The sequence below is a fragment of the Channa argus genome, chromosome 21, assembly GCF_033026475.1.
Source record: "Channa argus isolate prfri chromosome 21, Channa argus male v1.0, whole genome shotgun sequence".
NCBI lineage: Eukaryota > Metazoa > Chordata > Actinopteri > Anabantiformes > Channidae > Channa > Channa argus.
Window position 1 is genome coordinate 14,375,794 of NC_090217.1, and position 16,833 is coordinate 14,392,626.

Genomic DNA, 16,833 nt, shown 5'->3' on the forward strand with positions numbered 1-16,833 from the left:
GCATAAATGTAACATTGGTTGGTTGTGGTGTGTAGCCCCCAACTGAACTGAATGTGACTAAATACTTAATATTTAATTGCTACAAAATAAAGGACCAGTTTCTAAATTAAATAAATTGAATTAATGTTGATTATTCATATGAAATTCTTAAAAATAAGGTTCACCTAGTGAACACGGTGATACATTCTAACTTCTCGTGCACCGATTCCAACCAATCAGATTGTTCTCTCTCACCTAGGAGACTGATGCCATTTCAACATGCTGCATTGGCTGAAAAGCCACAGATGGGGGCCCAAGTAGTGCTGATAGTGCAGACACACATCAGAAATTGGCTGATGGATGCCCACCAACAGGCCAGACAGCCAAATATCTCTCTTGTAGCTTTATGTAATATAGGTGTGGTAAGTTTCACATGTTGCATGAAACACAGGAAACATGAGACATATTTAGTAAAATATATGTCACCATGGACATTTGAAAATGTCCTGATCGACAGGTTCTTTGTTGATCTGTTGAGGCTGCACATGCGGTAGATCTGTTTTGGTATCAGCTGAATATAGACCTAACTCACTGCAACTCGCCTTGGGCTTTTGCCACTGTAGCATTCTGAACTAAACCACTATGATTCAGCAGACACATAAATACCTCAAGCACCAGGAGGGACACACACAAAGAGAAAGAAAAATCATACTTAATTCATAATTTCATGTGATGCAGGAAAACCAGATTTTCCAATGCACCGAGGCCTGGAAGGTGCTTGCAGGCAGCTCCTACGCATTTGCTCTGTCTACCGGGAAACAACAACCAGGGCAAGACACAGCAGCCGCCGCAGGCACACATCAGACAGGAAGAGCCTGCTTAGGCTGGTTAATGTCAGTGGATATTTATTGTCACTGGGTGGCCTGTTACGTCCTGCAGGGCACAGCTGCATTTCTCATAGGACAGCTCCATCTTAATGGGTAGCAAACACATTACGATGTACAGGTGGGGAGGGGTGTGCTGGCTGTGAGAGACCAATCCATTTTCAACCCGGGAATTGTAATCTTTGTAATTTACTGTGCAGTCAGTGCCATTTTTTTGTGCAGGCTAAATCTATACATTTTAAACCAAAGGGGACTTAAATGTCCTGATTGGGGCTCTTACACTTAACCCTATACATCAGGGATCCTTTGATTCTTTGTGCATATGTCACATAACAAACATTCATAGATGTGATTAATCAGAGGTCCAACACATTCATTGTATTGTTTGCAATTCTAAATCTTTCTGCATAGGTAAATTTTCTTTGATTAAAGGTCACCTTCACGGATTTGATGAATTTACTTCTTTTGGTTTTAGTTTGGGTAGTAGATGCAAATAAAAGTAGCACACAATAATTAGTCACTGGCTATAAGGTCCCAAAATATTATGCTGCTTGTCTCAATCATGTGCGCTCACAAACATACAGAAAGCTGGAAGAAGGTTAGTCTGTAGAAGTCACACAAACTGCAAGATCAGGTTCTCTGTTAGTTTGTTACCATGTTTCACTCCTCATGTACATGTACTATTTGATCCAGTATGAATATAACAACACATTGACAAGTGCAACTTTATCTCCCATCATGTCTTTATTTGGATTTAAACATAATTATTTTAGTAATTGTTTCCTCTATGATTGTTTACATTCGCCCAAATCAGAGAACGGCAATGAGGTTCGATGATCTTGTAATTGTGCAAAAACCCTTCATATAGAAGAAAAACAGTTGTTTAATATTGAAAAGAGAAATGATGCCAGGTTTCTAACAAATCAAAGTGTGAATATACAATCATGTAGTGGCTAAAGATAGAAACCAGAGTCCAGTTATCCCCTCTGGAAGAAATCAGGGTACATAGCTTCAGTCAAATCCCATCTAAACACGCAAAGGTTTTCACATTCATACTACAGTTTGTCAGGAAAGTGGTTGCCTGTGTATGTACTGTGTCTGATGTTGGGGGGGTACTTTGCAGGGTTAATGTGTAATGTTAAAGGAAGTACCACCAGCCACATTGGTCATTTTTGTTTCTCTGCCTCATTGCTACAGACTCGCCCCAACCGCCATCAATTCCCTTGTGCCACACAAGAGAGAAATGCAGCTACAGCAGTAGGACACATTGCGATGCTATGTGATCTTTAATACAGATCAGTGTTTCTGCAAGCAGTAACTATTACAAAAATTATGCACAAAATCAGTGGCAAACAGTATGAGAATTTGGAAAAAAGAAAGTTTATATCTTGAGCTGCAGTGAAATGGTAATGAAACAAAGAAAAAAAATTGTCGGTGGTGATTTAAATAATCAATGAAATGAAATGAACCCTGAACATTGTGTGGAACACAGGCAGCCAACATACATGCTATCACTCATGCTTTTGTTCAGTGATACTGAACACTGAGGAAGGTGTAGCAGCAGAGATGTAAATGCATTTCCCCCCTGTGTGCTCATGTCTGACACTGCCATCTAAATAAAGGAATTTGTTACTGATCTGACTTTACTATATATCCCTCAACTCCCTGTTTTTTTTTGTCTTTTGAATGTAAGGTTATATTTGAATGCTTATAAGATTTTGTCACCCTCTGCTGGTTGGGCAGCAGCATCTCTGGATTAAAAAAATGCTAAATTGGATGTAGCAGAAAAGTTGTGTTCTTCATATAAATGTATTGTCATTTAACTTTAAATCTCTGATGTATAAAATTTTCTAAACATATAATCGAGCACTTTTGCCAGCTGCTCCTTTCTGTGACACTTTTTTTTAAATTAACTGCACGTGTATTGGTGTTGTTTTCATAAACTAGAGCTCAGTATTTTTTTTTTTTTTTTTACAAGACTATTAAAGGTTAAAAAGAGTAAACCAATTTTTTTTCTTGACATTATATTTAACGCACAGCTAGTAAAAATTTGCCAGGTTAATAATTAATCAAGTGGATGTTATTTTGTATGCACTCCAACATTTTTGTTCATAGTGATCATTAAAAAAAAAATTAATTGGAATTGAAAGTGCATTGTAGTTGTACTAGATTAAGTTTGCATCCCACTACATGCACTTTCAGTTTGGGGGAATGCAAATGTAACACTAAAGTGCATAAAAAGATATAGTAAAATAATAAACTGTACAAAAGTTTGCATAGTCCTTGGTAAATTAAATAAAAACTTTAATTTACTTTAACATTTTAATATCTGATAAAGAAACATTTGTACTAGTTGAATGTGCATTAAATATAATGTTTTTTTCTGCCATTTCGAAAGGGGATGCAAAATTTTGCACCCAACTGTATTTTAGTTATCCACATAAATTAATTTTTAATGTGCACACTTCCAATATATTTATAATATTAATTTACCTATTTGCCAAATTACTCCATCAAGCTCCTTCAAATGTCACATACAAATTCTATTACTGCAGACATTAATTATTCTCACCACCTTTTAACCTAAACAATAACACAGGAATCAGAGTTTTTCTTTGGGTTGGGAGAAGGAGATGGAGAAGACTGATTGGTGTCATACTTGTATAAGCCTGTGCTGGTTTGGTAAGACAGTGAGGTGGATTGTGTAGATGGTACATGAAGTGATGTTTTAGGCTGATATGAGGATGTGCCGGAGTTGTAAGACAATGTACTGGGCTGATATGAGGATGTGCCGGAGTTGTAAGACGATGTAGTGGGCTGGTATGAGGATTTGGCAGGATTAAATGATGATGTACTGGGTTGATTTGAGGATGGGCTAGACTTGTAAGATGGTGGGCTGGATAGACGCGACCCTGTGACGGTCTGTTGAACTGAGACTTTGGGTTGGGGGGCTGGCCTTGATGTCGTCGCTGCCATCCCACTGTATAAATCAACAAGTGGGTGCATGTTCTTGTACTGTAGAAGGTACTCGGGATAGATCTGGTGCTTCTCAAACACGACAAAGATTGAGGGGTTTGTGACATCGTCCACACAGCTGTCATAGAAGTTTATGTCCCCCCCATCCTTGGAAGGAGGTCGCCGATAGTCAGAGGAGCCTTTTGTGAAGTCTCCCACCAGCACCCGAGAGACAAACATGGATTTGACATCAGAGTCACTGGTGTAGTTGTGGGAGTATTTAGCATCACGAGCAAAGTAACTCCCTGGGTTCAGACACAAAGACATTTCACATTTTTGTGTTTTAGATTATTAATTTCAATAGTGATTTATATGAATGTTTGTTTAATCTACAAAATGTAAAAATATACAGCAAAGAAAAGCTGCAAATCCTAGCTAAAGTTTTTATGCTTCATAAAATTATAAATCAGGACTGTTATCACGCTGTCCCATCCCATCTGAGTCCTTTTTAATTTACCAAAGCAACTGCACATCTTTTCTTATCAAACCAGTAATTACACCACACTCTTACCTTTGCCAAAAGCGGTTCCATGGGTTCCGCAGATTCTCCAGTCAAAGTTGGTTGAGCAGATGGCATCTACGTATTTGGAGTCAGTGCCGTGAAAAAGCTTTTTTTCCATCACGCTGTGCACAGACTTGTTGTTCTTCATTTGATTCCTCTGCCTTAATTTTGAAATAAAGAAATAAGAAAAGTTATATGCAGACAGTAATAGCGGAGAATATATCATTTAAAAATGTTAAATGCCAACATAGATAATTACCACTGGAAGACTTCCCAAAGAGCTTTGTTCTGAATCCTCTCGAGTTTGACGATATCAAAGCCTCTCATGGTTTTACAGAAAAGAGCTTCAATCTCCTTAAATTCAGCTGATGTGCGCTCCAGGGAAACTGGCTGGAAAACAAATGCCACAGAGAAAAGAGATCATTTTCCCAGCCAACAAATCTTTTTCCTTAACACTTTAAGGCACAATTATTTGCAATAACCAATTTTCTGGCCTTTTTTGAAACAAGTCGTGAACACAACAGTCTCAACACCCTTTAAGCCAACAGTTGCTTGTTTTCCTATTCAATGGGTAGAGATTCCTTTGGAGTTTTAGACAACCTGAAAACTCTCTTAGCTCTCTACCAGCAACTGATGGAAATACGCACCAGCTGCTAAATGCTCCATTATAATAATTAGCTAGTTTGTTGCTAACTCCGTGTGTCTGCGGTCTCAAACAATCTAAAGCCGAGGAAGTTGTAGATTCATCACAACCAGAAACCTCAGTCAGCGCAAGTTCATTTTATTCCAAATCTAGTGAAAATGACTAAGTGTTATACACAAGGTGAAGCTGTCTCCGTTTGCTCAACTATGTAATGTGCTGCTGTACTTTATTTTTATTGTAACCACTGCTGCAGGACATATTACTTTGCTTGCCTGTAGATAACATTTATTACAATGTTTATCTGCTGGTCTAAAGTGCTGCTGTAAATGTCTGAGTACTGGCAGCCAGGTTGTACAGAAAGTGAACTACTCCTCTGCAGGTGAATGAAATTGGCCTCATTTTATAAGCTTCAGTGACACCAATGTAGTAAAAGTGCATATCAATTATTATTTAATTTAATAATTAAACTGGGATATAGTCCCATTCTGTAGTTTACAGTAATTTACACGAATGCTGTGTTGAATAACAGAAAAATGATAAAGTTACACACTTATTATAAAGCCAGGAAATCCACGGGATTCAGTATATATTGGATGCAAGTAGCTCCAGCAGAGTTATCAGCTTTTCCTTAAAGTATGAATTTATTATAATTCAGTACATTGACAAGAGTAATATATTTTGTATTTTTATTATGTATTTTTAAATTTTAACCATTATATATAATTGATAAGGTGTGACAGATGTTTCTCAGATATCTCTCAGATCTTTTACCTTGTACTTTTCAAACATATGATAATGCTGTTTAGCAAAATGAGCTGTGGGTACAGCTTGAGTTTAGGTTCTCAATATATCGGTACTAAGTTTATATCCTAAATAATAATATTTTTCATATATAAATATATAAAACAAAAAAAATGATAAAAAAATAAATACAGGAAATTAAAAAGAAACTTATCTTACTAAAGCCTCTCTCTCTCTCTCTCTCTCTCTCTCTCTCTCTCTCTCTCTCTATATTAGAAAATTGTAAATTCAAATTATTCACCTGTATCTTGGCAGAACAATTGACAAAGCAAAAGAACATTGAAGATGAAAAGGACATATTTATTATAAGGCCTTTAGTAGATATGTTAATGAGAAAATTATATATAATTTGAAACAAACACATAGTTGTTACATACACTTTGGGTTACCTTAAAGTCAGGTAAGAGTAATGATAGCTCAGCATAAACGAACAAACAAAAAAGACAGCATAAACAAACAAAAAACAAAGACATATCTCTTTGACAAATTCCACAATAATGTTAAGAGTTAGAGGGGTAAGGGATAACATTACAGACTTCAAAGGTCAAATAAATTGAGGAAGAACATATTATCTGTCATCAATTAGTAAATGTCAAAAAGGAAATAAACAGCTTTAGTTACGCAGCAACAACTAGAAAGGCAAAAACAAAATATTTCATAATCAGTGATTACATGCATTTCCAAAAATGCAAGTGAATTTGAGCATTTTCCAGTAGAGGCTCTACAATTAATAAAGAAATTGAAGAAGCTGCAATAAAAGTTGCTGAAAATCAATTTCTCTTCTTCATAAAAACTAAACAAATGCAAAACCAGAAGTGCTACATTTCATAATCCTGAACGAGATGATCCATTTATTTCGGTTCTTTAGCTCGAGTTGAGAAGAGAATTGGATAAATGGATTTAATCATCATCATGGCACATGGGCCACATTTATGGACACTCAAAACCATGATCTATTTGAATGGGTCTCATGTGCAAGTATGGAGCATCTTTTTAAAACTGTGACTAACCCTGACACTAAATCTACTCAAAAAATTGTTTGGGATTTTGGATACAGTATGTTGCCAGGACAACAAACTTAAGATGACTTTGGAAGAACCAGTGGATCCAGGATCATGCCAAACTGTAAACACCAGAATCAAATAGACAGCTCGAGTGAATGAACACCAAAGTCTGAGTGCTGGCCATGACCATGTGACATTCAAATGATAAAACTCATGGCCTCACACCCAGGAAGAGCAGTTTCGTTCAAAAAATTGGTGGAAAAAAAAAAAATTGTGCAACCTTAGTGGGTCCTGGATCACATCTCAATAGATTTGGTTTCATTATGACCAAAATCTCCTGCAAATATTCTTCAGGCTTCTTTTCATGAGTAAAATTTTAATTTTGCAGTTTTGTGGCGTATTCTGACCATAAGCAATGGTTTTCTGCAAGAATGCCGTCCGTAGAGGTGGACTTCCAGCAATGTCCTTTACACCATCTGGTCAGTCAGTTAAACACCAGATTCCACAGATAACCCTTGTACTAGGGCAGAAGCACACACTGTTCTGTTTTTCTAGCATTAGTACGTTAGATAAGTTTCACAATCTGCACTTCCTCACTGTGTGAATCCAAGTTGCATTGGACACCATCCAGGTCAAGACTGAAGGCTATGGTGGCCGTAAGTTCGTTTCTAACCTTGTTTATACAATTGGAAGATCAACTCTAAGTCATAAACTGACATGTGTTACATCTGTTCAACTAAAGGGAAGCATTTTTTAAAAATCATCTGACAATGGATTCATTTTGAGAATTCATAAAATCTGTTAAATCATTTTTCTAACTTCAAAGTCTTACTTCCAAAAACTAGCATTTTATGGATGAATCCTAGAATTGCTCATCAGAACTTCCCATTAGGTTTGGACGACATGGGAGGACAAAGGGACAAAAACAGTATATCACCTAATTATAGAAAACACATTCTGAAATTTGTCTGACAATACACACTTTTTCGATTCACACTTTTCAATTTTTCAAGTATATGCAACAACATATATCAGCGAAAATGAAAGACTGTGAATAAACGAAGAGATAAAAATGTATATAATTCATTATGCCCCAGAAAATCTCACGTCACCTAAAGTATATTACGGATTGTTTAAAGTAGAGAAATACAAAATTTATTGATCGTTTTATTGCTTCAGATATTGGGTGTGAATTTTAATTAATAATAATAAAATATTTATATATGACAATGATTATTAATTAAAACACTGTAAACACAGTAAAAAACACAGTAAGTTATTTATTTTTCATTGATTGCATTTAAGAAACCTAATTCAGGATAAAAAAAAATTCTATAAATATGAACTCAATGTGAAGTTTTATGATGCATTTATGTATATTTACATTTCAGTTAAGGTTGTCTGTTTTGGGAGTTTGAAGAAGGTAATGTCATTTGTTTTGTTAGTTTATGTAAAGTGTATGTAAATAGGACTGCTATATAATAAAATGTTTTTTTTTATGTTAATGTTGGACATTATCTGGGTTTCAGGCTGCTGCCAAACAAAACAACGCAGCGTTTGTCAGACAATCATCCCCCGAAGACCAACCGATCGGTTATTAGCAGTTATCTCATTTGTCTGTTAAGGTGTCAATGCATTTTTATTAAAACATTTAATATTTGTAAATTCCCATACTGCTGAGCCTGGGTATGGATGCTGAAACAGCAGTATAAAAATCTCGTTTAATGCTGCGATAGGTCACATTACCTTGTAACCTGTTGTAGGAACCTGTGTCTTGTCCCAGTGGTCTGGTATAGGGGCGAAAGTCAGTGGTCCCAGAGGTCTTCTGTAGATAAAAGCAAACTAGTGTTAGGGTTGGTTTTAATATACAGGCATCTGGGAGAAAGGCCACAAACAAGCATATTAAGGAGGCTGTACCTCACTCTCTTTTCTCGGACATCGACTGCAGACACAAACCTGGGCCGTCTTCTCACAAGCCTTTTAGTACTATAGTGCTTGTTTGTTTGTATCATGTCTGAAAAAAGAATCAAAAGAATTAAATCCAAATACAGCCTAAATATTTTATAACTGTAAATGCAGAAATCCGTTGCATAATCTTTGTTTACCCTGGAAACTGAGTGTGTATGACTGGGAGCCGGCAGTAAACTCCACCACATCTTTGTCATTGTCCAGAAACATCTTCTCCAGTTTAGCACTGTCCATGTCTGCAGCACTGTGTCCAGCAGTCTGAAAGACATGAGAAAAAAAAAAAACTTCTGTTTTACCTTAAAACATGTTTAAACATGACTTGAGCACAGTGGCTCAGGTGTTGGAAAACAGGCATTTTTGCTTTCTCATTAGGGTTAAATGAGAAGATCGATACCTCATGACAATATGTTTAATTTAAAACATGTGCCAGCAGCCTGTTAGCTTAGTTAACATCCACTAATTTATGGCACTATAAGACCTAGAAAAACCGAACACAACTCTAATGTCAGTTTCATGGTTCAAATTTCATACATACATATATTTATGTATCATTTTTGTGCTGCTAACTGGTAAAGAAGATGCAGCTTTTAAAAGCAGAGGAACAATATGCTCCACCAAATACTTTTAAAGGCAAAGAACAATATGAGCGTAAAATTGTTTGCTGGCTACAACTCTTGATGTTTTTCGCTCACAGTCGTCAACAATTGTAGCCATTATAAAACTCTACCAGACTTAAACCACACAGATCTACACTGAAGAGGTCTTTTGAGTTAACCAAAAAAAAAACACATATTATACAGAAACATAAAGCACACAAACTCTCTATAGAATCTATATAGAAGTATAGAATAGTATAGAAGTATAAAGTAGGTAAAACAGAAAATATGATTAACTATTAATCTAATCATGAGCACAGTGAGGGTTTTGTTTGGATTATGAATGAAAAGGATAAAATGATGAATCCTGCAGTAATCGGAGTTGGGTTGTTTCTATTTTTGTCCCTTTAAAGGCAGGATCTTTGCCACAGCAACATAGCAGTCAAAGTCCACATGGATCACATTCAGTGTATCTCAGATAGCTCAACATTGCATCAAAGGGATAATATAAAAAACGTCACCTCTTTTAAATGCAGTTGTCACAATGCAACATTTTGCAACATCATACGTCATGTCAGTAAAAATTTACTATGTGACCTTAAATGGAATTTTTGCTACAGTAAAATCAATTGAACATAGTGATCCTACTTTAAAACCACATCCACCTTTTTCTTTATGTCGTAATTTAAAAGTTTCTTTTGTTTTTAATTCATTTAATGTCATTTTTTGAGGATTTGTTTTCCGTTTTTTCTTCTTTGTTTAAGTCTTATGTCTATCCTTAAACCTTTTGTGATATTCTTTGGTCATTCTGAATAGTTTCTGTCATTGTTTGTCATCATTTGTTGTCGATCTCTTTGTGTTAATAAAACAGTTCGACCCATGGGCCCCTGACCTTTCGGGCCCCTTGGGCCTGTGCCTGGCAAGCCAGTTTGGTAATCCATCCACAACCATAAGTGACCACTTTCATATTACAAATTATCCTCTGATCCATTGATCCTATAAAATATTGAATATAGCAGCTTTAACGCAGTACAATAGATGCTGATTGGTGCATTCTGTGCGTGGGCTCTAAAGTGCTGTAAAGTGTGGCAGCAACTAAACCTGAGTCCTGTTACTCACAGCTGAAGCATACAGGTTCCACTTTCCGAACTCATCTTCCCAGTACCAAAGCCACTCTGTGGTGTGAATGAAGGTCGGCTCAATCAAACAGTTAATGGTAGAGAGTCGCCGCACTTGGTTCGTTCCACAGGTCATGGTGTCAAAATGCACAGGTGGACAGCTGACGCTGAAGGCAGGAAAAGAGGCAAGTTTGACATCAAATGACATATACTGGATGATGATATATCAGTACTGAAATTCTGTTGCAATAAAAAATTGTATTGAGGCTCTTGATCCTGTGTTTTAACCAATTTAAGTTTATTTGAAAAAATGTGGGAAGATTTGGGGTTCAGTGTTTTTTTGGTCAAGAATAGGACAACACACATGGCTTATATGGAACACTTTCAAAGTGCCAAATACTAGATGTGAGGTTCAAAGTTATCACGTTTAAGTACAGATAGCTGAGATGAACAGTAACATCTTACTATAATCACAGAACTAGGATCTCACTGAATAGCAGCAGAGTACCTGTAGTATGTGTTTTTGGGGTCACAGTAGTCCTTCTCAATCATCTCATTATCTGGCAAGGCTCTCCACTGATCACCCTCTTTGACCTCCCATCTGTACGGCATCTTGTCGTGGGCTTTAAAACACTTATCTGAGAACACAAAGGTAATAAAAACATTTTCCATGTCTCCTGATCTTCTTTTCCTTTCAGCTGTTCCCTTTCAGGGGTCGCCATAGCAAATCACTTGCCTTCATCTAACCCTGTCCTCTGCATCCTCTTCTCTCACACCAACTACCTTCATGTCCTCTCTCACTACATCCATAAATCTCCTCTTTGTTCCTCCTCTAGACCTCCTGCCTGGCAGCTCCAACCTTAGCATTAGCAACATTATTCACAGTTTCTCCTCTGAACATGTCCAAACCACCTCAATCTGGCCTCTCTGACTTTATCTCCAACACATCTAACATGAGCTGTCCCTCTGATGTCCTCATTCCTGATCCTATCCATCCTCGTCACTCCCAAAGAGAACCTCAACATATTAAGCTCTGCTACCTCCAGCTCTGCCTCCTGTCTTTTCTTCAATGCCACTGTCTCTATTTGTTTATTGAAGTTGGCATGTGTTTTACGTCAGATAACCTCCCTGACACAACCCTCTGCATTTATCCAGACTTGGGACTGGCACAAGACGACACTGGCTTGTGCCCCCTTGTGGTTGCATTATCCATGTCGCCGGATCAAACTTGTGAAACGATCTCGTACACAAAATAAGCGCAATCTTACTATTTTTTAATTATGATCCATCATTAATTACTCACCCTCATGTTTACAGTGTCCTTTGATGAAGTACATGCATATCTCAGTTTTATCTAAAGGAAACAAACAAAGAGTACATGTTACACAATTCTTCAAAGTAATAAGAAAAATGCCCAACTGGAGCACTTAGCACTTCTGGTGTACCTCATAACCACCAGTGCTCTCGGTGGAGAGAATTATCAAAACTGCAAAGGAAAATAAACATAAGCCCACATCCAAAGATGAGGTGTGGCCTAAAAAATACAATTCCAGGCACTGAAGTGGATGGTAAGGCTCAACCCATTAAACAGCAGGTGCCCTCTAAAGTCTGTCTGGCACCATGCCCGTTTGTGTAAGGTGGGTGTGGTGTACAATCAATTTAAAACTAGCACATGATATAGTACATGTTGCCAATAGAACATGTAAACATAACGTGTATGTTTTTTTATTGCTTGGCAACCACTGTGTAATCCAACCACTGTGTAAACTCTGGATGGAATAAAATGCCAGTAGGACCTAACATTTGACATGATGGTTGGTCTAATGATCTTTATTGTACACGATTTTTTTTCAACCATTACTGTTCCTCTTCGATGTAAGAATATTACATACGGGTTAACAAAGGAATCAGTCATCTCAGACAAAGGTTCGGTTATAGTTTAATTTCCACTGATAATTGGTCTGCTTCAGTGGTTCTCATTCCTAGTTCTCAAAGACGCTGCTCTGTTTGTTTTCCAACTATCTCTGCCCTCCTCACTACTGACTTCCTGAGTTAGGTGTGGTCAGTCAGTCAGAAGCTGGAAGATACCAATTCAATTTGTCTGGTTCCACTTCAACCTCATCTATGGCATCTTCCACCTTCTGAATGACTGAATACACCTGATGCATGTGATTTGCAGTGGGTAAGGTAGAGATAGTTTGAAAACAAGCACAGCAGGGGTTCTTGAGGACCAGGATTGGCACCCCTTGATCTACAAGCATGTAAAATGGGGATGCTCATACTTTGCCCTTTTTAACATCTCCATGAGCTGTGTTTCCAGTTTCTCCAAATACTTAAAGGCATGGAGTAATACTTGTTGTTTTGTTTATTGCAATGATCCCACGATGGTGGAACGAGCTATCAAACGCTGCACGCTCAGCTGACTCTCTTCCAATATGCTGAAAACTGAACTCTTCCGCATCTTCCTATGCACTTAAATCTCTTTAAAAAAAAATCCTTTCTGCTCTCTTGCACTTGCATCTCGTGAACTGTGAACACTTTTCTGATAGGACTTTTTGCTTTGGTCTTTTCTCTTTGACTTAAATTTTTTCTTGCCTTGTACCTCACTTGTAAGTCGCTTTGGATAAAAGCGTCTGCTAAATGACTAAATGTAAATGTAAATTTAGCCTCTGCTATACATTGTCCTTTTCCCATGCTACAACTGTCCCCTCCGACCCCAAAGTTTACCTCTGACAGGCCTTTTCCTTTGTCTTTTGTTTGGCTCATCGCTGCCGTTAGCATCTTGGTCGTTGGCACCACATATTAGGTCATCAGTGGTGCGGGTTTTATACAGTGCGTTATGGTTGCCTCTGCCTCGGTTGCCACCTCTTCCTCTGACAGCTCCTGAATCTTTATTCTGCCATTGTTCTCTGCTCTGGCCATCTTCGCTGCTCGCATCAGTTTCACTGGCAGAAGCAGAGACAGCACTGGTTGAAGAGTTTACTGGATGGCAGTCTTCATCTAGTCCATTTGTGGTGTACAGATTTAAGAGTTTGACGTCAGCCAGGATGTCACTAGAGGAAAAGGCTCGTTGCTTTGGTTGCAGGTTGCTTGTTGTTCCTCTATTTCCCCTATTACCTCTGTAACCTCTGTTGCCCCGGTGACCACCTCTTGGTCTTCCTCTCCCTCTTATCCACTGCATTGGCTTTGAATTCCAACCGCTGTCACTGGTTGCATCAGTGTCAGTGGCAGTAGCAGAGGCATCACTGGTGAAAAAACCTGGTTGCTGGCGTTGACGGTTGCCTCTGTTGCTCTGATCAAAGATCCTCAAAGCTTCCTTATTTGCATAAACACACCTAAAGGAGCGTATGAGGTCAGCAGGCACACATTTATCCTGCAGGGTTTTTAGTGGCTGTGGAGCATTAAAATCATGAGCCCGGAAGCAGCTGCAGTCACCTTTCAGGTACTTCTCACAGATGTGCAGTCTCTTGCAACCATCTCCCTCCTGACACCGGCCAAAGATTCCTGTACCATTGTTGTAATCAAAACATATCTGATAGAGGGGGGGAAGAGGGAAGGAGTAAAGGTGGTTAGTATCAAGAAAAGCCAAAACCAAAAGGTCAGTAATCAGTAAGGACAAAAATGCTGTAGATTCAGGGCTTGACATTAACATCCAACAACCCTCCAAATGTGGGTGAATTTCAGCAGTGCAGAGTAACAAAGTCTCTTCCACTACCCACTGTGGCAGGTTGATTTCTATGTAGCCTCAAAAGCCATCTGAAATAATTGCAATGTGACACCAGGATACTAGAACGTCCATGAGCACTACTTGCACACATTGTTTGCTAATTGGTCCATAGTGAACCCCATTGTTATGCACTTCTGCGCTAGTGACCGACGACACACACCACTGTAAACAAGATATCCCTGTGGAGAACATGGGGGGAATATGAACCAGAGGAGATATATGGTGGCATGTAAAAGGTGCAACAAAACCCGGAGCTAGGCCAGTCCCAACAAACCCCTAGCCACAGTGGCTGGTGAGCAAAAAAAGTTCATGTCAAGCCCTGTGTGAAGTTACAATGTATTGTTCAGTAATAATTGCTTACATCTATCCATCAGTATCAGTCCACAAAGTAAAGCAGTAGTTCTAGTTATGATAAACTTGTCACAGGTCAAATTAAATGACATAATTTCAGTGGATACATCTGTATGTTGTCCTAAAGGGGACTTACAGGAGGCAGCAGTGTGTTGTCAGTCTGTAGCAGCAGTGTGCAAAGCTCTGCCCTGCTCAGACCCTCCAGCTCATGCTCTTTAAATAACATCTCATTGTGGTTTGAGTTAAGATCATGAGAGAAGCTGCATCCTCTCCTGTTTACAAAGACACAAAACACACATAGTTTTGACTGTTAATAAATCGGTGCTCAGAAAAAGTCACATTTCTGTCACATTTCATTTAGCAAATATGTGTAATTATCGAATAAATATTTTGTGTGCATACACTGGCAGGTGTCAGTGTAAACAGTGTCCTTATGCAATCAGAACTGGCAATACAGAACATGTTTAAAGTCAACTTCTCTGAATTTTTAAGTTCATGGATAACTTCAGGGTGTTGGACCTGATTTCAAAAAAGCTATTCTAAAAACACTGTGATGCATATTGCAACATTTTTAATATATAGTTCAAATTGGCAGGTTGCAAAGAATTTGTAAGGGATTGGTGGAATTTGGTGCATTCACAAAATCATAAACTGCCAGAGAAACTGGTAGATGTAAAGTTTGTCTGCTTTCCCTAAATTACAAAATCTCTCCGCTTCTAGCTGGATAACACATCATTCAGAGAAGTTTTTCAATTTAGAAACACTTCTCATTCTTGACTAAACAGAGTCTTGTCAACGTGTTCCTTAAAACTCATCTGGGTGACATAATCTGAGCTCTTAATGTTAAAACACTCCCCCAAATGACATCATCTGGAGACACATCAAATTTAAAAGCATTAATAAAAAAAAAACTCAAACATTGATGAAGTGGCCCCTTTAAGTGTATTTCTATGGCTGAGTCATACAAACTTATCTACAGTATAATATCTGCAGAGAGGGCTGAAGGTCACCAGTGCAAAACCACTGTGAAGCTAGATATGTGAGAAGATATGACTTGAATTAATTGCCTACTGCGTAATGGACTTGATATACTGTAAACGTATCCTGCTTATTTCACAGAGTAGGCTGTAAATGTTGGAGCAAGTACACAGAATATCCACTGTGCCATCAAATAATCCATTGTGCTCATGCAGTGATTATATATAAAAAGAAACAGAATGATTATAAAACAATCTTTTACTTACTTGAATACATAACATATTGACACAATAAGAGGTTCAGGAGTGAGAATGACAGGCGCTCAAAGGTGAATGTTTGTTAGCTTGTGTTTCCTGTTGTTGCGACTAGCTTAGCTAATTAGCCTCATATCCAGGCTACAGATATTAGAATAATATTAATCATTTACACCACATCTCTGGCAGAAAACCAGTCGCAGGGTGTGGTTTTCGGCTTTTACATGTAACAGTTAGGTACACAGTTTTGTATTACTAAATAATAAAAAAAAAAAACCCTAATGGAAGTAAGCAGGAAACATCTGTAGAAATAACGTAACAGCACCATAAACAACAACCACCAAAATGTTCAACACCTACAGGCAGTTCTTGAACGCACCGCGGCCTTTAAATTAGACATTAGTTAGAAATTAACTTAAATTATCTAAAATCACATTTACATTTCGACGACGAAGCGAACTCGTGACAATGTAGTTTTTCGTTCAGAGGCTCTAAACTCCTGGAAGTGACGCTAATTTCAACAGTAAACGTGCATTGAAAATCGATTGGGAAAGCAGTAAATGAGTCCAGGCCTCACGAGTCACCTGCTCATCAGCAGTAACCTCAGTCAGGCAGGTGAGTCTGAGGCTGACCCGCCATACATGAAGCAAACATGTTTACCTCTGCCTAGTGAACTGGCAGGATCCAGTGAAGAGGAAGTTTTTACACAGGTGTAGGCCCCTGCATGTCCCCGGACAGTCTTTGACTCTGCACAGCCTCAGTTTGGCCCTGGCCACCACCTTCGGCTGCCCATTAGGACAGCATAGCACGAATTTGTCTCGATTGGAAATGATCTCCGACACATTCGTGGAATCCAGATTAAACAACAAGTCGTCGGTGTTGACTGCTCCTTGATTGGCGCAAATAAACCTAAATATTTCTGCTTCCATCGTTTTGTCCATCGTGTTTCTTCCCGTGCTGTCGCCCACCTCTGAGCGGTGCAGCAGCTGAGGAGTGACTGCTGGGTTCAAGTG

The 16,833-nt window shown here is 38.3% G+C and overlaps 1 protein-coding gene across 1 annotated transcript; it reads right to left on the bottom strand.

Moving 5' to 3' along the window:
• Nucleotides 1-1,588: 1,588 nt before the first annotated feature.
• On the bottom strand, nucleotides 1,589-16,833 carry si:ch73-252i11.1 (uncharacterized protein LOC553517 homolog). The gene is made up of 12 exons (XM_067490891.1): nucleotides 16,481-16,833; nucleotides 14,725-14,860; nucleotides 13,238-14,042; nucleotides 11,814-11,864; nucleotides 11,019-11,148; nucleotides 10,512-10,677; nucleotides 8,934-9,054; nucleotides 8,746-8,842; nucleotides 8,575-8,653; nucleotides 4,640-4,770; nucleotides 4,390-4,541; nucleotides 1,589-4,123 (listed from the first exon to the last, which is right to left on the bottom strand). Exons 1-12 carry the CDS (start codon nucleotides 16,759-16,761, stop codon nucleotides 3,447-3,449), a joined length of 2,826 nt encoding a protein of 941 aa, XP_067346992.1. The 5' UTR covers nucleotides 16,762-16,833; the 3' UTR covers nucleotides 1,589-3,446.